The sequence below is a fragment of the Mustela nigripes genome, chromosome 2 (genome assembly GCF_022355385.1).
Source record: "Mustela nigripes isolate SB6536 chromosome 2, MUSNIG.SB6536, whole genome shotgun sequence".
In the NCBI taxonomy this organism is placed as follows: Eukaryota; Metazoa; Chordata; class Mammalia; order Carnivora; family Mustelidae; genus Mustela; species Mustela nigripes.
Genome location: NC_081558.1, coordinates 171,748,301 through 171,773,083, shown reverse-complemented (window position 1 = coordinate 171,773,083; position 24,783 = coordinate 171,748,301). Strand labels below are relative to the sequence as shown.

The window sequence follows — 24,783 nt, the reverse complement described above, 5'->3', positions numbered from 1 at the left end:
GAGCCTCCGAACCACTAAAGTCTTTTCGTGGGCGAGTCCTTCCGGACCAATCAAATTTTCTTAACCTACACTGTCTAAAAATAGCAGCACACAGATCTACACCCAAGGCTCAACATTCATGGTCATGAATTCTTGCACACGTTTCCCAGGAGCAAACTATACACACCGGACACCCCAACGCACACAAACGAAAACACAACCACGTGCTCTGCTCTTCTCCCGCGGCAGGAGTCCTTTGAAACCGAATAGAGAACAATTGTCTTAGCATCCTGTTTCACACTTTCGTCAATAGTTTTTCGACCAAAAAAAAAAAAAAAAAAGAAGAAGACACAAAATGTTTTGAAAGAAGTTATTTAAAAAGATAATAATCTTTGGGGGGGGTTTCGTTTTCTTGTCTTTATGCTTTTGTGAGGATTTATTTTGAGTTACCTGACAGAGTCTTTTCATCAGCACTTGTGTGGAAACTGCGACGAGATGAGCACCTGGGACGGGGAGGCGGGGCGGAGGTGTGACGTCATTGCCGCGGGGCGGAGGCGACGGTGTCTGAGGAGAGGCTCCGCGTGCTGGTTGCCAACTCTGGCCTTTCGGCTTGGAGTCTAGGAGAATATCTGCCACTGTCCGCTTTCCCTTGGTGGTCCGCTCACAACTAGACCCACTGGAGATGGCAGACGACCTTGGAGACGAGTGGTGGGAGAACCAGCCTGCAGGTGCAGCCAGCAGCCCAGGTACCCACTCTGCCCGCGCGGCTGCGGGGCCTCCCCTGACCGACCCCTCCCCCCCAGCCCCTGCGTCCTTAGGTGAGCCTCTGGCGGTCACGATGTATGGCCCCGCGGTGGTGTGCCCAGCTGTGGGAGCGCGCGAGCGTCGGGAATGAAGTGGTGCGGGAGCCTTATTACTGGGTGAACAGTGTGGCTTTAACTCAGGTCTACCCTCCTGTCAGGAAAGACCCTGAAGGAAAGATTTTCCTTTTACGTGTTTCTTAATAGGTAGATTTTTCGTGAATTCAGAAGAGTTTGCGCGTAGTGGTTAAGGGTAACTCCTGGATTAGATTCAGAGTGGTTCTGCTCAAATCGAGACTCTGGGGCACCTGGGTGTCTCAGTCGTTAAGCATCTGCCTTCGGCTCAGGTCATGATCCCGGAATCCTGAGACCGAGCCCCTCATCGGGCTCCCTGCTTGGGGTGGGGCGGGGGGAGGGGTGAAAGCCTGCTTCTCCTTCTTTCTCTCCCACTCCCTCTACTTGTGTTCCCTCTCTGGCTATCTCTCTCTGTGTCAAGTAAATAAAATCTTAAGAAAACAAAAACAAATGGGGACTCTGGCCCCACTAATACTGCTTCGGCTCCCTTTCCTCAACTATAAATTACGGATAATAATGTCAATTTCATAAGATTATCATGAAGATTAAATAAACATAATACAAATGATGCACTTTAGCACAGTGCTTGGCACAGAATATATGCGAGGTAAATATAAGCTATGGTTTTTCTTGCTATCATCATCATCTTGTTATTTGGACTGTTAAAGCCTGAAGGAGGTTTAGAAACCAATCATCCTTTTGAACTCAGCCATTTCACAGAAGAGACACATGAGACCTTCACAAGTAACTTCACATGAGTAACTTCACAAGTTCATGTAGCTAGTTGGTGTCAGAAGCAAGACTAGAATTTAGTTAATTCAAACAACTTGCTACGTGTACCCACTGCCAATGTGGTGGATATTTTATCTTTAAGTAGGTGGCATTTAGTAACTGCTCACCACAGGCTGACTTTGAACCTTTGAAGTTCCATGAGGCTTAGTATACAATTACGTTTTGAAATCGTTCTTCAAAGTCTACCTCTCTTCTCTACCAGGTTCTAAGATATTTTTTAGGGGAAAAAAAAGTAAAGTCTTATCCATGTCATATTGTCCACCAGGCACTGCACATGATTGACACTTGATACATACTTGCTGCAAATATTAATTTTGAAATATGTGTTGTGAAGTGTCCATTAAAGCTGCAAAATTCTACAACATTGTTTCCAGAAGAGTTGCCTTCAGGTACAAACTGAGTAGATGTCATTTTTAAAAAGGTAGCCAGTGTAATAACTTCCTCCAGTAAACTTCCTGACTCTGTTGCTACTTTGTTTCTAAGAAATATCTCTTGCAGGCTGTAGTGTTACACATTTACTTTGATAACCCTTCCCCCCTCAACTCAGGTATTTAAGGCTATATTTTATGATGTGATTTAAGTATAGAAATCGTTTAAGAAATAACTGAATTCCTTTTGAGTGGTAAAGGGGATCCTATTTCTTGATTCTAGCCTTGCCTCTTGCCCATTACCGGCCATGTCTCTCAAGTTAGTCACCCTTTAGAAGGAAAGAAATTAATGTGTATTGAGTGTCTTTAATATGCCAGATATTTTCATAAACATAAATTCATTTAATCTTCATAATATGTTTAAAAGATATGTATTACTTTCACTTTTATAGATGAGAAACAGAAAAGTTCAGTAATGTTCTTAGAAACACACAGCAAAGAAGATATCTGGGAAGAGATTACACAAGTATGCCTGAGTTTCAAAGGCATACTTTATCCACTATTACAATGTGTTTTTACTGGGCCTCAGTATCATGATCAGTAAAATGAGGTGTCCTTAGAGATTATCTTTTTAAGGGTTTTAACAAACCAACTGTTCTACACATTGGATTTATAGCATCTTTCATGTAAGTTACCAGGATTCCCATCAAGATAGTATGTTAGAGGCACCCTGCTTCTTAGACTCCTTCTAACTCTTAAAATTGCTGACTTTAAATGTATCAGGGGTATTTGCTTTGTTAACTTCTTCTTAGTATAGTGAGCATGTAAGCTTCTTTGAGATATGCTTGATTATTTGTCAGGGATTTGCTAAATAATCTGTATGGTATTTCTAATTCAGAAAAAAATCACAACAAACCAATTCAGATTTCCTGATTCTACCTATGTTAATGGGGGAAAGATCAGCCTAAAATGTGTGAACTGTATTTTTGTTTTGAAAGTCATGGGAGAAATAGTGCCTTAAGTCAGAGAAAGGAAAGATAGTTATAATGATGCCTTTATTTCTGTTGTGTGCTGTGCTACTTGCTTATAAAAGTAAACATCTTTCCTTACCATCTGTTTTCCATTCACGCTTATGGTAGCAAGAAGCATTTAGCCATTTTAACAATCTACATCTATAACAAAGGCTCAGCATTCATGGTCATGAATTCTTTTGCATGTTTTCTGAAAGCAAACTGTACAAACATACAGATTCCCAAACACTGATACACACTATGTAAAACATCTGTCTAACATATCCGGCTATCTACTTATTGTCTAAGGAAATGTAATTCAGAGACTCTTACTAAAGCTCTTGATCTTGATCTACATATGACCCTTTTTTTGCATACATCTTATGGCTATTCAGAACTTCCACTCTTGTGCTAGAATTCTGCATTTTACTGGAGCCCAACATGGGACCTGGCACCTGGTGTTTGAAAGAGATTAGCTGAATAAATGTATGCATGCTGCTAGATATACAGAGTTCTTGGTAATCATGTATGTAGATAGACATATAATTTCTCACCCAATTAAATACTTTTAAGAATGAAAGGCCATGCCATTAGAATTTTTCTGGGACTGTCCTAGTCTACCTGGGATGTCACCCTATTGACATCATTGTTGGTGATTGGAGTCTTGGTCCAGGATAAGACCACTGAGAGTTGTGTGTGCTGAAGAGTATTCAGCCAGTGTGTTCAGGTAACAGAGTCTAGGAGTCATCTAGTGACATCCGACATTTCATTTTACTTATTTCCTTATTCCCTGCATACCTTAAGAGATTATTTGAGGTTATTTATAGTAAATAATGCATGCATTAGAATCATAATTGCGAAATCTTAATGCTAAAATGAACAGATACAATGCCCATGGTTTCATGTAGTTGACTAAACTGGGCACTTTCTCAGTGTTGCTTGAAAACTGAGAATGTCATTCCCAGCAGGGATTTTGTTACTTATGGAGCAGAGCCAAGAGTTTTTGCAGTTGGAGTTGGTCACTTGATCATTCACTTACTGAAGAGAATATTGATTGTTTTCCCTTTTTATTCCAATAATATCCCTCTTAAGTTAGCAAGTCAAGTGTCCAGCAGGTAGCAGGGTTTATGAATCTGGAGCTCCAGGGTTGGGTCAAGGTTAGAGATAAGAGATTTAGGAATGACTGGCACATGTATAGCTTACTTTTTTTTTTTTTTAAGATTTTATTTATTTATTTAGAGAGAAAGAGAGAGAGAAAATTTCAAGCAGAGTCCCTGCTGAGTACAGATCCTGGCAAGGCTTGATCTCATGACTCTGAGATCATGACCTGATCTGAAATCAAGAGTCAGACACTCAATAAACTGAGCCACCCAGGCACCCCTACAGCTTACTTTTAAAGAGGATGTTTTAGCAATCTGCCAAATTCTCAGCCTCTGTTTTTGAAGAGGATTTTGCATGTGCTTTCCTAGCTTATTCTGAATATTTGATTCATCTTTACCAAGCATCTAACTAGAAAACTGAAGTGTGAACACACTTATATGTACAGTATAAGGAGACTGTAGATAATAACGCTAACCTGCATTTGTTGAGTGGTGGTTATGTGCCAGATACTGGCACATAATATTTTGATTGCTTCATGTGTATTAGCTCATTTAATCTTCACCAGTACACTATGATGTATTTACTATTATTCCCATCTTACAGGTTAGGAAATTGAGGCACTAAGTGGTTAAATGATTTGCCCAATGTTATTTAGTTGGTAAGTGGGGAGGCTGGGATTCATAGGCAGCCAATCTGAAACCAGCCTGTGCACTTAAGTTTCTCAAAGATAATTATTCTGATTATCAATGTTAAGACTCTCATCTCTAAAATAACAATCCTTTTATCAATTAAAAAAGGCTCATATTTATTTATATACATCATTGTTTTCAAATTGTGTCTATAAACTCTTACTCTCCTAAAGTTTACTCTTCTTTTTTTTTTTTTTTAAAGATTTTATTTATTTATTTGACAGAGAGAGATCACAGGTAGGTAGAGAGACAGAGAGAGAGAGAGAGAGAGAGCGAAGCAGGCTCCCTGCTGAGCAGAGAGCTCCATGCGGGACTCGATCCCAGGACCCTGAGATCATGACCTGAGCCGAAGGCAGCAGCTTAAACCACTGAGCCACCCAGGCACCCTAAAGTTTACTCTTCTAAAGAACATTGATTAGTCAGAGATACAAATAAGCGGACTTTGAGAACAATCTTTGCCAGGAAGTCAAACTTCATCCTAGTGCTCTAGACTCACATACCTGGCTGTCTTCTTGAAGTCTGCTTATTTACTAGAATGTCGAATGCAAATGAAAGCAAACAAAGGCCTTACTCTCTGATCTATCAAGTCTTTAACTCTAAGACATCCTGAATGCTTTTTTTCCATTTTTCTCCTCTGTTACCCATCAGAGTACATGTTACCATCTTCATTTGCCTTAACTACTGCAGTAAACTAACAGGGCTCCCAGTTTCTGTCTTGTTCCTCTTTGGACTGTTCAATTAGCAGCCTGAGTGATCAGATCTCATTCCTGCCCAAACCCTTCAGTGGCTTCATCTGTCACATATAATACAACCCAGGTTACTTATTAGGACTGATGTCTGCCACATCTACTATTTACTCCCCTCTAATTTATGCTCTTCCACCCACACCAGCCTTTATTTTGTGCCTCAACAGGGCAACTTCATTCTGTCTTAGTCCTTTACAGTAGGTGTTCCTTTTTCTTTCTGGGCTCTCCAGTATTTCAAATGGCTATCCTTTTCTTAGAACATTAAGACCTCAGTTCAGATATCACTGAAAGAAAAGCATTCCATGTCAGCCAGTCTAGAGTAGCCATCTAGTTGGTCTATTATATCATCACATTATAGTAATTCTCAGCAGGGCACTTATCACCAACTGTTATTTGCCTTGTTAAATGATTACATTTGCTAATAGATTACATTTCGTTGTTAAATTATTACATTCTGGTATGATCCCCACACGAGATTGTAAGCCAAATGTGAGCAGGGATTTGTTTATCTAGTTCTTTGCTGTATACTCAGTGCCTAGAGTAGTATCTGGGTCCTTAGAAAGCACTCATTAAGAATTTGTTCATTAAGTAATTGTTAATGTTTCATAGCCACATTTGAAGACCTCAACATAGGAGTTCCACATCTAAAGAAATTTAGTTCACTAGAAGAATTGTCAAAATCTTGCTCAGGTTTTTGACAGATTTGACAGGCGCTGCTTCTCTCTTTCTGAAAATACATTGAAAATCCTTGTTGTATAACTGTATACTAACCTTTTATTCTAACCATATTTGAATTTAGTTTTATAAATTTTGTTTTGAAAGAGGAAAACAGACTTTTGCTTTATAATGAGCTGATAATTCTTTGTGGTGACAGCTTTTGTTACTTAGAATCAATGTAATTGGTCATTTTGTTTGAGATTGCTGAAATGAGCATTTAAAAGTTTTTGTCGTTGTTCTTGTATTGTTTTATATCATCTTCAAATCACATTGCTTTATCTATGCTGAATTCCTCCTAGAAACGATGAAGTAGGGGAATGCCTTGGATCTTTTAAACCTGAATAATTCAAGTGTTTGGTTTCTTCCCCTCTTCTTATACCAGAGTTAGACCTTTACAGTATTAATTTTACCTATAGGAAGCCATGCATAGTAGATGTAAAGTAGTAGTAAAACATTGTCTCTGCATATAGAATTCAGACTTGGAATATTTGTAGTACATTTTAATGACATACAACAGAAAATCAACTTCAAAATTATTTATTGAACTCTCATGCTTAGCCTTACTTTAGACACTGGTGGATTAGAGGATGAAACATATGCTTTCATTGTGGAATTTATACATCAGTGTGGTTCAACCAAAATGCAAGTAGTATTATTTTGACAGATGTTCAAGAGGGATGCCTGGGTGGCTGAGTTGTTAAGCATCTTGCCTTCAGCTCAGGTCATGATCCTAGCTAGGGTCCTGGGGTCGAGCCCCGCATCGGGCCCTATGCTCAGCAGGAAGCCTGCTTCTCCCTCTCCCACACTCTCTGCTTCTTTCCTGTCTCTCACTGACTCTATCTCTGTGTCAAATAAATAAACAAGATCTTTAAAAAAAGAAAAGATGTTCAAGGACAAAAACAGGGACAGGATAAATTTTAAAACGTGAGAGGAAGAGAAGAAGAAAGAGCACATGTTGCATCAATAGTCAGTGTTCTGTACTTGAAGACTGTGTAACAAATGGACCCACAGATAACCTTCATGGACTACTTTTACTTTATTTATACAATTTCAGTAATTCTTACAAGTGATTAAACATGTGGTTCTTGACAACAATTTTAAGTGTTTAAAAGTACAAATTTATACATCTTTACCCAAACGTGCACAGTAGTTCTGCTATAGTTCTGCTAAATGTCTATGAATCTCTTGAAAAAGACCAGGAATTTGGAAGGCTTAGAAATACTTCCATTTCCCCTCTCAGATTCAATGGCAACAGTATTTTGTGGCACAAATCCTTTGACCTGTTCTTATCAGATGTTCTTTAGTTGAACACTTTAGTGCATTCATAGATTTATACATCTTACTAAATGTGTCACAAACAGCTTGAAATATAGTTTCCCTGTTTTCATCAGCTTTCAAAGAATTCTTAGTTCTTAAATTATTACTGTTTTTTTTAATGTTGATTAAGCTCTTGTTCCTGAGTTCCTTGCTAGTCTAATTCACACTTGACCAGAGATCAGAAACTTTTTTTGTAAAAAACCAGATAGTAAATATTTTAGGCTTTCCAGTCACTGTCACAACTACTCAACTCTGCATAAAAGCAAGCATACATAATAAATATGTAAACAAATGAGTGTGGCTGTGTTCCAATAAAACTTTACCTATGGACAATGAAAATTGAATTTCGTGTAATTTTCACATTTTGTAAAATATTTATTATCTGATTTTTTTCCTACTATTTAAAAATGTAAATACTATTCTTAACTTGCAGGACATACAAAAACAAACAGGGCTGAATTTGATCTGTGGCGTGCAGTTTGCATACACCCCTGCCCCAGGTATGTCCCCTAGAGTGGGAATTTGAAACATATCCCAGAGAGAACTACATTTTACGTCAGATACTCCACTACTTAGCCCATCATTATCAGTCATATATTAGATCAGTCACATTTCTGTTAAAAACCAGATACTTTATTCCAAGTAGTTAAAAGGAGATTAGTTCAGAAATCACCAAAGCTAAATAAATGAAGGGCTGAGGAAACCCTCCAGCATAAACAAATCAGGTTATTAAAGTTCTTTTTACAATTTGGATTTGTTTTTCTTCACTTGGATTTTTATCTGCTTTCTTTTAAAAACTTAGTAAAGTAACTCCAGAATTAGGATAGCTTCTTTTATTTTTATTGTTTTTCAGAGAGGTCACATTTCTGCAGAAATAGAATTATTCTCAGGAAACAGGATTCTTTATGTTTCAGTTGTGTTACAGCTCAAACACCATTTTGTTAAACCCCAAATAGTATTCCCAGTTCTGAGCTACTTATGCATTTTTATTGCATTTATTACATATTGCTTTAAAATAAGTATGGTTTTGGTTGGTAATCGTCTTTAAAATAAACTTTGTTATTTTAAAGACTTCTGTCTTATTGGGATTAGAATGGTTACCATTTAAATATGGATTTCTGCTGCTTGCCAAAGAAATTTCGCTATTTTCTGACTCTTTTTTAGTACTTTGTACAATATCTTTCTCTTTTTTTTTCTTCTCCTGAATTTATGCCAGCTCGGCATGAAAACACTTGAAGAAGTCTCCTAACCTAGGAAAAGACAATTTTAAAATATCCAACATACAACATATTTTGTGCTCCTTTTCAAGGTAAAAATGTTCCCAGTGTCTTTTGTTTTTCTGGGAGTATTTCATGCTTGTTTCTCCTGTTTTATGCTTCTTTTCAGTCTGTTTGGTTTCTACTACAGGAGTTCCAGTGTTTTTTCTTTCCATTAGCTTAATTATCAGTCTTGAATGTCAGTCACATAGCGTAACTGCTTTTTTTCACTGTAACTATATACCAGTGCTATCTCTTAGCAATTTTCTCACTTATGTCTTGACTGAATGGTCCTCTTCTCTGTCATTCATTCATCCTCTGTTCATTTAACATTACCTTCATATTGCAGGCACAACACTAAGTATCCTACACATTTTCCAACTGCACCATTTACCTGTTACCACCCTGCACTTCCTTTTGAACTGTTTCTCCTGTATGTTTGTGTTAGAATTCCATTACTATATATATATTTTTTAAGCTTCTTCCCACTCTTTGTCTGACAACTTTTCAACTTAGACTTTTCCATTTCAGGCTTATAATTCACCTGACCTCCCCTCACTTCTTCCTCTGTTACTCGTCTGTTGGGACTGCTGCACATCATCCCTCTCTTTGACTTCTTTGTTCAGTGATACTCAGACTTGCAGCTCCTTCTCCTCCTCCTTAAAACTGGAGTGAGTCCACGGTTATTTGTATAATGACACAAGTACATGGAAGCAGGCCGGGCTGGATGAGTGTGGAGAATGGCAGTTCCTTTGCTCCTACTTTGCTGGCTCCGTCCCAGGATAGCTTGCTAAAGCACTGTCCTTCCAGGATTTCTTCCAGGATCTTGTCTCCAGTTCTCAGTACAGGATCACAGAGAACCTTGCATCATGCTCTTCATAGGTTTTTTTTTTTTACACTGAAGCTTTACACAATATAACTGTGTCTCATGTCAAAAATGCCTTGTCTTGTAACATTATTGTGTTGCTCTGTCCACACTAAATTATAGACATACCTTTCTTTTACCTCAGTGAGAGAGCTGTAAGTGTGATGAAAAGGATTACTTTAGCTTAGTACTGCCAGAGGCCTGAGTCCCACCTTGTAGATGACTGGTTGAATTCAGTCATGGTTAATCAGAACTGGAAGGAACCTGAAGAATTATTAAGTTGTCCTGTTTTACATATGAGAAACTCAAGGCTCAGACTGTTGAATTCCAAGCTCATTGTCAAATGAGTAAAAAGCTAGGATTGGAATTTGAGTCTTGCTGAATCAACTGTTTTTCTATAGCACTGATACATTGAAGTGATGTCATTAAAGAATGTCTGATGAGATGATAAATTATCTTTTTTTTTTTTTTAAACACCTAGGACAGTGATTCCTTTCTCCCTAAAAGATTTCTGTATTCTTGACCTTTGACTCTTAAATATCCTGATTGCTTTAGAAAGCAGAAATATCCATCTAAAATAGTTTTTGTAATAAGCCTAGCAATATGATTCTATGGCCTGGCATATATAGGAGGGGCAACCTCCTACAAGTGACACAGAAGTCTAAGTGTCAGCGGTCAAGTGTGCATATCATACCAGTAATTATCAGGTCCATCACAGAAAGGTTGTATTCGTCTATTACTCATTTTTTGGTTCCTTTCTTCCTTGTACTAAGAATTTTCTTCTAGTGTAAAGAAATCCGTTTTAGACCTTAAAGTGTGATTTTAATTGTCCTGCCATTTTGATGGAAATGATCTGATTTTTTTGAAGTTGATTAGGAATTCTTTCTAGCATATCTTCTTAGCAAAATATGATTCAACAAAGTTCTGTGAAATGAAAGACTTACTTCTGAGATCACCAGAAAACTTGTCAGTTGGTCTCATGAATTCAGTCCTATCCCGTGCTAATGATAGAGAGATGGTCCAGCTTTGGGCTGGATTGTAAGTAGAATGAGGAATTGGAAGGATTTGGCCTGTTCGTGTGTATATGCATATACACACATATAGGTACAATAAATGCAGATATGCTGCTCTTTCAGGATGCTATTCACCAGGTCCAGCAACCTGTGAATGAACTGTTCGTCATTTTGCTGCTTCACCATTTCTTAGAGAGATGACCTTTCCTCTTTGGCCTTCATACTGGTAATTTTAGTTTTCTGGATATTTCTGTAAGTGGGTGAATCCAGATAATGCATTGGCATGACTTACCTTTTCCCTCCCATGTGGAGAAAAGTGTTAGAGGTGACAGTTCTTATGATGTGTAGCTTCCCACAGCCAGTGTAGTGACTGGGCTTATCCATAAGCCCTGGGGGAGCTTTAGGGAAAAGTTTAGTGTTGCCTGTAGATTTTGTTTTAGGGATCCGTGTTGGGATTCTCTGCTTGCATACCTTCTTGATCTTGAATTAAACAGAAGAACAAAAGGTAGTTAATAGTATAGTTGGTGGAGCAGCTGACATTGTTTAGTTTAGAGGATTTGGCTTCTTTGGAAGCACTAGGTTCTAGGGATACATCAGATTAAAGACTCTCATGTTGAAGAAAAAAAATTAGAAAAGCAATTCTGTCAACATGTGTTGAGTGTGTGCTGTGTGCAAGGCTCTGAACAGTAGATGGCACTAAATGCAGAGGTAAATTGCTTTTTGGCACTCATAGTATAGTGGGAAGTAAACAAGAGGAGTGTCCCAAATTAATCTCAAAGCGTCCTGAGATTGTCAAAGAAAGGTTAATTTCAACCAAGGGGTCTAAGAGAGTTTCATGAAGAAAGTAGCATTTGATTTGGGCCTCTGAAGACTTAGGATTTTTGATAGCAGGAATGGGAGGGCATTCTAGGGTAAAGGAATACTTTCAGCAGCAGAATGAGGGAATATTTTTGGCAGGGTCCCTGAGATAGGAAGTCAGACACGGTTAAGAAATGGAGTGATTTCAAATTAGGTTGTATTTGATAGATGAAATGGGACTGTAGACTGGGCCTAGATAGGGAAAATTGTACCTGATTCTATAGACGATACATGCTGGAGGGGATCGTGGGGTGAGTAGGAAGGACAAAGTCTGGGGGAGAAAACTTGTGGAGGTAGAATTGTATTAATATTTACTCCCTGTTAACATATGAAGAGTAAGAGAGGAGTCACAGATAAGTTGAATGATCTGGACTGGGAGAGTGTATTGTGGAGTGTGAAAGAGTATGATTGAGTATACATTCACTTAAAAAATACACTCTTATTTTCATTTATTAAGGAAAAATACTCTTGGATAAGAGTACTTGTTGGTAAAGAGATGGGAAAAAGTTATCAGCTAACTGTAGTTCTCCCATTATAATCCATAGTTGCTGGTGATGATATTTCCCCCCTCTTTGGTTGCATCATCCTTTCTCTCCTATGAGCTCAAAAATATAAATCTTTTGAAAATGCATTGCAGTTTTCATGATGGATTACTAATACTGTTTTTATGGGAACCCTTCTTATATTATTTTTGTTTCTACAGAAATTTGTTTCCATGTTTTTATTGTACTGATAAAGTTCAGTTAAGTCTCTTTATGTAAACATTTAGTTACTGAAAATGCCCTTTAACTTTCAAAGCAACTGTATTTAGATTTTCAGATAAATGGTACATAGACTTAGCTAAAAATGTGAGGATTGCTAGAAAAGTTTTTGGACTTTTGTATTACTGACATTTTTTTAAATACTTAATCCTAAAAATAACAAGTGAGATACATATCAGAGTATCAACATACTCTTTCAGTCTCCTCCTTATCTATATGGTATTACTACCTTTCAGCCTGTCCTCAAGGTCTCATCTTCAGTGCTGAAATGCTCATTTTAACATTTTTACCTCTCAAATAGGCAGAACCTTTAAAAAATAAATAAATAAAACTCAGTGCCCAGTAAGGGTTTGGTGAGATGGGTGACCTCAGTGATGATTACAATATTATTACTGTAATGGGACTGTAGACTGGGCCTAGATAGGGAATCTAATATTACCTGCTAATATTATTACCTATTGGTAATACTATTACCAATAATAGTTTGGTGGAGTGTATCAAGATACCTAAAATTCAAACTCTGTGTATCACTGATTTTATTGCTAGGAATCTTTTCTAGGAAATAATCAGAGATGTAGGCAAGGCTATTCATTTTTAAATTATTTATAACAAAAGTTTATACTATAAATTACACTATAATCACCTGAAAGTATATGTTTTAATGCTTTTGAAGAAATAGGGAAATGCTTGTTTAGTAATGTTAAAAGCAGGATTAAAATCTATATATGTGCTTTAACTATGTATGTTTGAGGAGAAAATATGCCAGTGCTGTCAGTAAGTAACTGGTGAAGTTATAGGTGTTTTTTATTTTTCTTCTATTTTCTATATTTTCTACATTTTCTACAATAAGTATACAGTTAGAAAAAGCAACACTAAATTATATTAAGAGATTTTAAAAAGTGGGAAATACTTCAGAGATCAAAACGTTTATGTGAATATCAACCATATTTTCCCAACCACAAGTAGTAGCACCTGCAACTGAAATCAGTGATGGACTAATTGAAGTTATCCTATCTTGTCATTATAGGCTTAATAATAGCCTTTCTAAGATAGGTTTCTGCAATGTCCTTTAACTTTGTCAAGATTTAGATGGGTTCTCCTATTGTACAAAAGTCTTTTGAAATCCTTTTTAAATTGTAGATTCCTGGGCCTTCCCCCTAGAAATTATAACTCATCTATCTTTGGATGGGCCTAGACATCTTCATTTTAAATAAACTCTCAGGGTGAGTCAGGTGGTCAGCCTGCCATACTGTGAGAAACACTGCGATAGTTGAACCTCTTTTAGAAGTAAGTTTAAAGTTGTGTAGTGCCTGGCTGACTCATTGGTGGAGCATTGGACTCTTGATCTCAGGGTTGTAATTTCGAGTTCTGCATTGGGTTTACTTAAAAATTACTTAAAAATAAAATCTGCAGGGGGCGGCTAGGTGGCGCCACTGATTAAGCATCCAACTCTTGGTTTCTGCTAAGGTGGTGATCTCAGGGTCCTGAGATGCAGCCCCTTGTGAGGCTCTGGGCTTTGTGTGGAGTGGGCTTAGGTTTCTCTCTCTCGTCCCTTTGCCCCTCCTCCCCAACTCTCCCACACTTGCATACTTTCTTTCATCTTGAACTCTGGCCTGCCTGGGTGTGGGAGATTTCAACGGTTTTGATCAACCTGTGGGGCTTTTAAAATACTGTGGGTGTCTACATCCCGTCTTAGAACCAACTGACTCTGATTGTTTAGGAGTGTAGGATATGAGCATGTGAGTTTTTAATGAACACAACAGGTTATTCAGAACTAAAAGCCCAGTGATAAACCATTTCGTATGGAACACAATATTGATGGGGCTTGTTTGTTTTAAGCTATATTGTTATGCTTTGGTGAAGACAGTGTGGTTTGGCATGATGGTCGTTGTGGGGGTCAGTTGTCAGGAAGTTACTGAGCTCCCCTTGTTTCTAGACCCATCAATAGTGCAAGCCAACTTTTTAAACTCTGATTTCACTACATAGTTTTGACCTCTAGATGGCAGCAAAGGCTAGTTATTTTATTAGAACAGTCCTAAATGTCGTTCACTGATCTTAAAAATGATGCTATGGTTTGCTTTATTTTTTTTCCTGTATGAATTTTATACTTGGACATGTTTCAGTAAATGAGGTATGGAGCTTTAAGATGTGTCATCTCTTGGATCATTTTTATAGAACATTATGTCAAATAGCTCCAGGACAGTTTTATCCAAATTTGGAGTGCATATTGTAGGCGGAATCTATGCATATGTCTGTTTTAAGACCACACAGTAAATGTTCTACTCAGAGTTGGAGGCTCCTGGGTTTCATCAGAAAGCAGATGTCTTGGAGGAGGTTAAGCTAGTTGGAAAGCTCATTCATAGAAGAAAAGAATTTTTTTTTTTTTTTTTTTTTTTTTTATGTTTAACTCAGTTCAACGTGGAGATTGGGATTTGGAATGGATAACGGGTCTGAAGGATGCCAAATTCAGTGAGGCAGAGGCATTGGTTTTAAAATGTTGGCTTATTTGGTCCATAGTTCCTAAAAAGAAACCAAGCAATCTAAAAGATTCCCTGGTTACAACAAGTCATTAAATGATACTGAGCCTTTCTGACCAAAAGAAGTGCAGAAAGGTGAAAATGTTTTCAGTTTTATTTGAAGTCTTAATTATGTAGCCCAATTTCAACTGGGTGCTTGTGCTCTTTCATATTATCATGGAAGATAAACATCTGAAAGCATACCAGAACAAAATCAGCATTTATGGGGAAGCTATTAGATCCTAGTTAGACAGCTGGAGTTAGGATGTTCCCTTTTCTGTAAATGAAATTAATTTTGTAAGTGCTTTGAACTTTCTGGAGATGTATTGGCAACATATTGTCTAAGAAAACAGTGTTCCCTTGGGAGTGTTCCTGACTCCAAGGACTGCACAACCCCTCAGGACACCTTTTGCTCTACAGATTGAAAGACTCAAGGCTCCCAAAGACCTCCTATAATTTTGATATGTGGTTATTGGGGTGATGCAGGGTGGGGGCAGATTCAGTGCTGCCTGACTCCCTCAAAAACCCAGCTGTGTTATCAGAATAACAATATTTTGTATTTTTGTTTTTATCTCTTTTTAATGGGAAAGTGTATAAGTTATTATGATAGATGTGGTGATGAAAAGGAGGAAATGATAAACTGGAAAAAAACTTTCAAATATTATTGCATTTATTTATTTTGTCTTTTGTATTGTTTGGTAAATCACTACTAATTTGTATAAAGAAGAAAAAAATGGAAAAGACAGATAATGAATCTGGCAGATATCCTAGAGTTTCATAAGCTGCTTTGGTTTTTTTCTCTTGATTTTCTCAGAACTTCCTCATTATACAATAAAACTTTATCGCTGTAGATTTTACAGTTTTATATGGTAAGTGTTCCTTAAAAAGGAAACTCTGTAGTTGGATTCGCTCATTCCTTTTAACCTCCTGTGAGAAGACATTTGGTTTTAAACAGAGTTGCAGTGCTATTATTTCTATTAAAGCATTGTCTAGTTTCTGAGGAGGTTAGAGAAAATTGATGCATTTATTTTATGATGTAATATGGTTTATGGTTGTACCTAGTTACATCCAACCTCTCTGTGGTAATTACACCATGGGCACTGAGGACAATCCAAGAATAAACACTGAAATATAGTTTTCAAAAATCCTTCCTAACCCAGTTACTTCCATTTAGTACCCACGTAGCATCACATATAGAAATAGTATGCTAAAATAAAATATAGTAACCTTGAGCTATTGTCTTCCTTGTTTGTCCCCTTTCTTTTCCCTTTTTTCTTTTAAGATTTTTTTTTAAGTAATTTCTACATCTAATATGTGCTCAAACGTAAAACCCCAATACAAAGAGTCACATGCTCTAATGACTAAGCTAGCCAGGCGCCCCATCCTCTTTTCTTTTTATTCATTTATCAGATTTTTACCTCAGATGTTTTGTTTGGTTTTCTTTTTTGGTACTCTTCCCACCCCTTCTTTCTCATTTCTTCATTTGCACCCATTTAAGTGTTTTCAGTTGTTCACAGGCTTACCTTTTACAACAACCTTGAGTTAGCAGTTAGAGCAGAGGCTGTGATGCCAGGTAGACTTGGGTGTGCATTCTGGTACTGGCACCAACTAGCTTTGTGTCCTCAGGCAAGGCATTTAGCTCTTCAGACTTCAGTTTCCTCATCTGTAATACTTATCTGGGAATTAGATGACTACTTTAATGTTCTTTGGGGAGTAGGAAAGACCCTGGCCCATCAGAGAAGCGTTTGTTCTTACTAATATTAACGTTAAGAACTTTGTCTTTTTCCTTACATTTGTTCTTAAGGTGCATATTTCCTGATTGTAATCATAACTTATTTTCTTTGGTTATTTTATCTTTCTTGTTTTTCTGATTTACCCTCTCCAATTAATTATGGGAGACATGTTAGCAAGCATGGGAGTTGAGGCAGCCGACCAAGTGGGTGCTGTGTTTACTGGGCCATGTTTCTGAGCAATTCTGATCCAGAAAAAGGATCTCTTTGCACAACGTTTTCCTTCTTTATCCTACTTGGTCTGATCGTCATCTTTTTTAGAGTGCCTGAAAACATACTATTTTCTACTTTTTTCTCTTTTGCTATCTTTTAATTGAAAAATGAAATGAAGTCCTTTGGCCCTAACACTGTGAGTCTATGAGAAGAACAAATGCAAACCAGCTATGGCCACCAGATACGTTGTTAACCTCATGAGCCTTTGTAGAACACCTACTGCCAGCAGTATTTAAGTCCTAGGTAATGTAGTACAGTGGTTTTTTAACTTTATAAGCCCAAGAATGAACCAGGTAGATTGTTTAAAATGCGGATTTCTTGCATTGGTTTTTAGAGGTCTAGGCATGTGGAAATTTGTAGAGTCCTGAGTGATTCTTACAAAGGTGGTCAGTGACTGCATTTGAGAAACATTGATACAGGAGTTTCAAAAATAAATGATAGTAGATTCTTGCTCTCAAGAGATTACAGTATAGGAGGGATAACTAATAATTATAAAAAAAAAAGGCAAAATAAAGTGCTATAATAGAGGTACAAACAGAAGTATTTTGGAAACTCTAAGGATGATTGTGAAAAATAAGGAAGGCTTTCCAGAGGAATTGGCATTTGAGATAGGAGTTAAGGTTTCAATAGAATAAGCTTCTAGCCCTAGGAATAACAGGAGCAAGATACAAGGCAAGAAAGTTCAATGGTATGTGGGAGGATGGTCAGTACCGTGTTTTGGTGAGGATACAGAGGTTGCCCAGTTTCAAAGGGAGTTGAGTCAAAAGAGGGAGGCCTGATAGATTGCTTGCTCTTTGGATACTCCGTAATGTCAGTGTGAAGTAAGTGCTGTTTTTGGTGGTGGGGGCGTGGAGAGGACTGGAGAATTACCATGATTAGGAAGGTATTGTAGAAAGATCACTAGCAACAGGAGTGAAGATTGGATTAGAGATGTAAGGGGTTAAATGCAATAGATTAACTGCCTTACATTACCATCTGTACTGAGGTCTGGATTTGGGGAGTAGTAGCACAAATAAAAGGGGGGAGGGCAGAGAAAGAAATACTAGGGCAGAGTGGCTGACTAGATTGGGGAAGTAGGCAGAAAAGTGGAAAATGGCTGCTCCTGGGTGTTGAACCTTGGAACAAGTAATATAGTGGACCATCGTCAGAAGGAAGACAAAGAGCAACCCAAAAGCAGCAGTGCAGTGGGGTGTGGGCAGAGGCCAAGTTTGAAGTGTAGCTGGACCTTCCATGTGGACCTGTTTGGTAGGCATTGAAAACTTGAGAGATCTTGTTTTAAGAATCATCATGAGAGAAATTGTCAATACCATTCAAGTGGCTGAGAACCTAAGGGAAAAATGTAATTCCTTTTCACAGGCCAATCTCTTCTGCGACAGATAATTTTATATTCCTTTCCCAGAGCCTGAGAAGTGAGTTTTATTGGGCCCTATTCTGTGCTCGCATGCCCATCCCCACCACCCTCCATCCTGCTCTGCCCCTCCACAAGGCCACCAATCTTTCTGATAAGAATGTAACTAGTTCTGAGAGCAGAGCCCTACTGGAGGCATTTCTTCCCAGTTCTTGAAGGATGCATCGTGACTGAATTGTTATCCAGGCACTGATTAGCTAGCAGGGGGAAGGGAAATCCTGTCCCTGTCCTCCAGTGACCAGGCTGGCCCCTCTGCCATTGTCTCTAGACTGAGCAGACAGATTACGTAAACTTATATTCTGTGGGGGGATCTGCGAGTCTTAGGCACATGGGCGTTCAGTAATTACAGGATGCTCCCCCCCCACCCCCAGCACATTTCCTTCCTCATTGGCAGTCTGAGAAAACCTGGAATAGGGCCATAGTTGATAGGTTAGCCTATTAAAATAGTAATAATTGTCCATTGTTCTCCCTCGTCCTTTCATTACCCTTCTTAGAAGCTAAAATCAGCAGCCCTGACATTTATATTTTCCAAAATTTTTATAATAAATATGTATTAATCTTATAATTAGAAAAAAAGTTGTATATAAAAAGAATCGTGTTGCCTATTCCTGTCACTATGAGAGGTGTCATCCTTTTTCACTGAGATGTTACCCTTTGACCCTCTCCTTGTTACTCTGAAGGTATTGTTAGGTGTTTAAATGTTTATGTTATGGGCCTTTTGGGGATCTGTCACTATTTTTATTGCACAATTAACTCCTCTTTCTATAAAACTGTAATTTTCTGAAGCCTAATATCAATGAATTCACGTAAGAACAGCATTAAAAGGCAAAGAACAGAAAAGGGATAGTTCTTTTTAAGAGAAGGAGGAAGCAGTGAGCAGTCAGCTCACTAATAATGAAGGGCTGTAATTTGTTCTTGAGGAATTGTAGGTTGTTTGAAGAGTGGCTGCATCGAAGCAAGTATTTTTACGTATTTAATTGTTTACAAGAGATACATTGAAGACCAACTTGAAGACTTTCTCTAAAATGTCAATTTTATTTGTGGTTTACAGTGATTTAATCCTGAATTGGAAGCGGAATTTAGAGACTGACAAGGTTGAACCCTAATACTTTTCCCACTGACCTGGGAGGATAAATAGCGCGTCTTCTTCCCTTTTTTTTTTTTTCCCTTTAAGATGATTCTGGGATCATCATTCTTTCCTTTTAAGATATCATGTTGCTTGAGAAATGGAAATCCTAAACTAGGGTATACCATCCAGGAAGATTTTCTAGTCTTCTGTGATAGCAGAAGTCCCACTACCTCTGGGCTAAGTTGGTGGTGCTTATCTACGGTGGCTAGACTTTGATCTTTTGATTGTGTTTTCTGGAAGTGTTGGATCACTATTCAGACTATCAAGGCACCTACTTTCTTATGAGCTTTGATGTGCATGGTTGTGATGCTTCCTCTGTGGATCATTTTTGTTCACTTCTGTTGCTTTGCAGGTACCTCATACTCCACGCTCTTTCTGCATGCCTGACATTTTCCTGATGATGAGAAACTGTGCTTCTCCTTGCTCTTGCTTTCTCCCATGTCCTATCCACAGCACATCCCCAAGTCCGTCTTCCCCATGCCTGCCCATTTATGTAAGGTGTGGCCTCTCACATTCATAATTACTTATTCCCCTAACAGTAACCTCAGGGAAATGGGAGGAGTTGGATGGGGAATCAGATCCCTCTGGACTGTGGTGATCATGGAAGTTTTCAGAAAAGGTAAGGCTTGAGCCAGACTTTTCAGTGTGAGTCACTTGATGAGAGAAGAGAAAATTATCCATGTAGAACAGTGGGGAGGAGGTAGGGGAAAGTCCTGTGCATATTTAGGGACACTCCAAGTGTTCTGGCTAAAGTGGCAGACTTTTGAGACAAGGATGTAATGTTAGGCAACCTGTAAGTTGAGGTAATGGAGAGGTTCAAATGCAATTTATTGTGCTTTCCACTTACACTGCGGTAGCTTCTCAGTATGTTTCTATGGAAAGAGAATGGACAAGATTTGTGTTATAATGTCTCATTCTTATCACATACTAACAGAACAACCTGAAGCAATTTTCCTTACATCTCACAATTAAAATTTTTTTATCTCTAAAATTGTGAAGATACCTACTTTATAGGGTTGTTGTGAAATAAGTGTATAAAGAATTAGTTGTTTCCATTATCTCACTTCTCTGAGGTGTGATAGAATGCTCCCTAACATTATATTCAAGGCCCTTCAGAATCTAACAGGACCAAACCCTTCAAGTCTTACCCCCTGCTCTAGCCCTCTCATCTGCAGCCATACTGTGCTGCTCTTTATTCCATGAACATTGGTTTTTTTTTCCTTTTCTATCTGCCATCACATCTCTGCTCTTGTAGGCATTTCCCTGGAACACCTCTTATCCTCTCTTTATCATATTCTTCCTCATCTCTCATCTGTTTCTGAAACCTAACCCCCAAACCTTGCCCCTATAGTAATGGGCTCCTCCTCCAAATTCCTATAGTACTTACTATCTATAGAATTCCTTCCCTATGTTATGATCTTAATTACCTTTTAAGGTAGTCTTCAGTTCCCACCCTAGACACTTGCATAACTGCCTTATACAGCAATGAGTAATATTAGGAGCTTTATAAATGTTGGTTGGTTCATTCTTGTAGCTGATTTGTTGAAGAATGAAGAAAGCTTGTATTCTAATAGAAGACATTTGTGCCTCTAGTGGTTATAAGCTACTACAGAGAGAATTGAAACTTCTCATAGAGGACTCTTTGGAAAGGGCTGAACAGTGAAGGGTTATCTCTTAAGATCATGGGCATCCTCCTAAAACTGACTTTTCACCCACTTAGGCAAACATGATTGGTTCTCTACACTTTACTTCTCTTGAAGGCATGTGAGAAATGCAAAGCTCATCGGAAAACTCAAGTTTATAATATGGTATTGAAAGAAACAAAGGTACAATATATTAACACAAAAATAAATGTCAAATACACACATGCTTTGGGCCAGTCTGTCAAATTAGTGGAAACAATCCTTATGTAACTCAAGTCTTCAGTGCAGATTTTTAAAGTTGCTTTGAGGCTTATGTTTAGTCAGATTCAAGATTTTCATCTCTATATAACAGACGTAATTTTCAAATGAGCTGCTAGATTTTTTTCCCACCAGCAAGTCCTGTAAAAAAGGAACTGGCTTATAGTTAGTTAGTCCATCTCTCTATTGCAGTGGTTCTCAAATGGAGGTGATTTTACCCCCCAGAGAACATTTGGCCATCAGGAGCCATTTTTGTTTGTCACAGTTGGAGGATGCTGCTTGGCATCTGGTTGGTAGAAGCCAAGAATGCTCCTAGACATCCTGGAGTGCATAGAACATCCCTCTACAACGAAGAATCATCAGATCCAAACTGTCAATAGTCCTGAGGTTGAGAAGGTTTGCTCTAATAAGAAAAGAGCTGATATGTTGAAGACTAAAAGACTAATTCATAGAAAACACAGGGCACCTGGGTGGCGCAGATGGTTAAGCAGCTGCCTCCTGCTCGGGTCATGATTTCCAGGTACTGGGATCAAACCCCACTTCAGGCTCCCAGCTCAGTGGGGAGTCTGCTTCTCCCTTTCCCTCTGCCTCTCATTGCTTGTGCTGTCTCTCTCTCTCAAGTGAATGAACAAAATCTTAAAAAAAAAAAAAAGAAGAAGAAGAAGAAAAGACATCTTTGGAGACCATCTAGTAGTTAGGACACCTACAAGTAGGAAAATGAGGAAGAAGAAATTTAATTTCTTTTTTTTTTTAAAGATTTATTTATTAATTTGTTTATTTGACAGAGAGAGAGAGCACAAGTAGGCAGAGTGGGAGGCAGAGGGAGAGGGAGAAGCAGGCTCTCCACTGAGTAGAGAGCCCAATGCAGGGTTCGATCCCAGGAACCTAGGATCATGATGTGAGCTGAAGGCAGCCACTTAACTGATTGAATCAGCCCGGCGCCCCAGAAATTTAATTTCTAAAAGGAAACTCTGCAGATAATCGGTTTATTTATGCCCTGCCTTATTTCCCAAAGGAATTTTAAGCAATTTAAAAAGGGAGAGAATTCAGAAATCACTGGAAGTTAGAACTAGATATGATCTTAGAGATCACCAAGTCCAGTTCTCTTTATTTCACAAAAATTAAGTAACTTTTCTAGGGCCCCATAGTTGGCTGGGAAGGGCATGAACTGGAACCTGAACTTGTTTGCTGGCTTCAAATATTCCCTCTGACCCCATCCCTCCACTTCTCTAAATCTTTCTTTGACCTATTTCAAGCCTCATTTGCTCTATGAAGCCTTGTTAATCTACAGTAGTCCTGCTTAATCTCTAGTTTACTGTGTGAATTTAGTTTGCACTTGATTAAATATTATCTACTCCTCTTTTCTTTCTCGTCTCTTCCTTTGCTCAGAATAATAAACTCTTCAGGGTGAGTGAATCTTTTATCTCCCTACCTGCCCCCGTGTCAGGTAGAAGGTAGGCAGTTTGGTATGTCATGGTCAGTAGATTAACCAGTTGTGTCCATGTGGTGCTTTGAAGAAAACACACAATGCGTGTCACTGAGGTATATGAGTGGCATGTCACTTAGGGAACCCATTCCACCTTTCCAGAGGCCTAGAGGATGCAAAGTGAAACAGCCTTTGTAGGTCTTTAGAGCCTGTATACACTGTTAGTTATGCAAAGATGACTAGGCCTTCAAAAGCAAAATAGAACTCAGAGGCAAAAAAAAAATCCTAGATGATATTACAAAAATATCATACATGACCATTTGGCTATGGGGGGAAAAGGAACTTACTAAAATAAGAAAGCTAAAAAAGCTTTCAAAAATTGCCTTCATCAGACAAATTTTATTTTTCTTGATCAATAATTTTATTTTTTAAAAAAAAGTGAAATTTTAAAATGAAGCTACAAGTAAAGAAGATTATACCTAGGATAGCTGACTGTAGCCCAGAGTACATTTTTATGGCACCATTTTTTTTAAAAGGTTTTTATTTATTTATTTGTCAGGGAGAGAGAGAGCATGCACAAGCAGGGGGGGTGGTAGGCAGAGGGAGAAGCAGGTTGCCTGCTGAGCAAGGACCCTGACTCCGGACTTGATCCCAGGCCCTTGGATCATGACCTGAGCCAAGGCAGACGCTTAATCGACTGAGCCACCCAGGTGTCCCTATGCCACCATTTTAAGTATAAAAACTAGTGTTCTGATGGAATGTTGACAAATTTATATATGCTACCATATGAACAGGGTTAAAATTCATTATCAAATGATAAAGTACTTAACTGGTTGGACTCCCTAAGGATTCCTTACCCTACAGTATTGCCTTGAGGGCATGCCTGCTTTGATATATTTCACTGCACAGTGGAAGGGTCCATCCATTGGAAAGGAAGGGATTTGGAGTTCAATCTAAATGAAAATGAATTAGAGGAGGTTTGAGATTGGGGACTTTATTGAACCACTTATCTTCTTTGCTCTTTCTTGGCATTTGCTCCACTGTGGCCTAAGGTGAATGGAGTCCTTTGTTTTGGTTCATCCAAACTGCTGTCTTTAGTGTGTTTCTGGACCATTCCCAAGAAATGCTGTAGGCCTTTGGGGGGCCCTGGATCTGAGGGAAGAACATCTTGTAGGTGCCAGACAGCCTGCTACTGCTCAGCTAAAGATTCAGGCATCTATGCTTTGGTACAGTTGTAAAAGTAGGAACTTTTCCACCTTATAAATGGTAGTTTTTATTAAGCTTTTCTTCTGAGTAAAAAGAAAATCTGGGAAATGAGCTTTCTGTTTGTTATGCCAGCCACTAGAAAGCAGAATAGTCACAATTCCTTGGACTGGTATAATTCATTCTGATAGAGCAGGGCTACTGTCAGAACACGTTTGCTAATGTTTATCAATGTGGAAATTTCTAAAACAGTGGAATTCCTACTTTAGAATACATACTAATCAGCAGAGGTATTTGTGCAGCTTCCCGGGTCCTACCCTTATAGGACCATCGAGATTCTCATACATGTATCTTGGATTTTACTTTGAGAAACACAGATCTTAATGTTTGGGGCATACATTTTTGCCTGATTGTTTTTTCTTAGGATTGCAAAACAAAATGATTTTTGGAGGGCAAAACAATAACAGAAACCAAGGCTTAGGGAAATAGAATGTTGTTATAAAGATCGTTCCCTGCCTTTATCTAATAAGTTTCAAAGGAGACTCACTCTGTAAAGATTCAGGATCAAAGAAGCTACCAAAAACATGTTTTTGTCCGGAATTCTAATTCATTAAAGATCATTAAATGCTTAGGCTCCAAGTTTAAAAAAGTTTTTAATGAAATACCCCTTTTATGACCATCTTATAGTGCAACCTAATTTTTATCCTTTGGGTGTCATGAATATTTGTCTTAATGTCTTGGCATTGTGAACTATAGTTGTGGAGACCTTCTGAGTATATTTATGTAATCCTGTCATTATCTTGAATGTACAGAGACCTTCCCTTATATGTAAAGTTCCAACTATAGTAAT

At 38.3% G+C, this 24,783-nt stretch overlaps 2 protein-coding genes across 3 annotated transcripts in view; one reads left to right on the top strand and one right to left on the bottom strand.

Annotated features, from left to right (window-relative positions):
- Window positions 1-502: 502 nt before the first annotated feature.
- The window catches only part of CMSS1 (cms1 ribosomal small subunit homolog), a 382,805-nt gene continuing 358,524 nt past the window's right edge, over window positions 503-24,783 (top strand). Inside the window, exon 1 of one of the 2 annotated variants that reach the window (XM_059392096.1) lies at window positions 503-725. In XM_059392096.1, coding sequence (XP_059248079.1) covers window positions 662-725 — 64 coding nt within the window. In that variant the 5' untranslated portion in view covers window positions 503-661. Of the gene's footprint in view, window positions 798-24,783 lie in introns of both variants that reach the window. The other variant, XM_059392095.1, reaches the window with a different exon arrangement.
- The window catches only part of LOC132012270 (filamin A-interacting protein 1-like), a 49,536-nt gene continuing 32,782 nt past the window's right edge, over window positions 8,030-24,783 (bottom strand). The window contains exon 3 of the mRNA XM_059392094.1: window positions 8,030-11,208. Coding sequence (XP_059248077.1) covers window positions 11,017-11,208 — 192 coding nt within the window. The 3' untranslated portion in view covers window positions 8,030-11,016. The remainder of the gene's footprint in view (window positions 11,209-24,783) is intronic.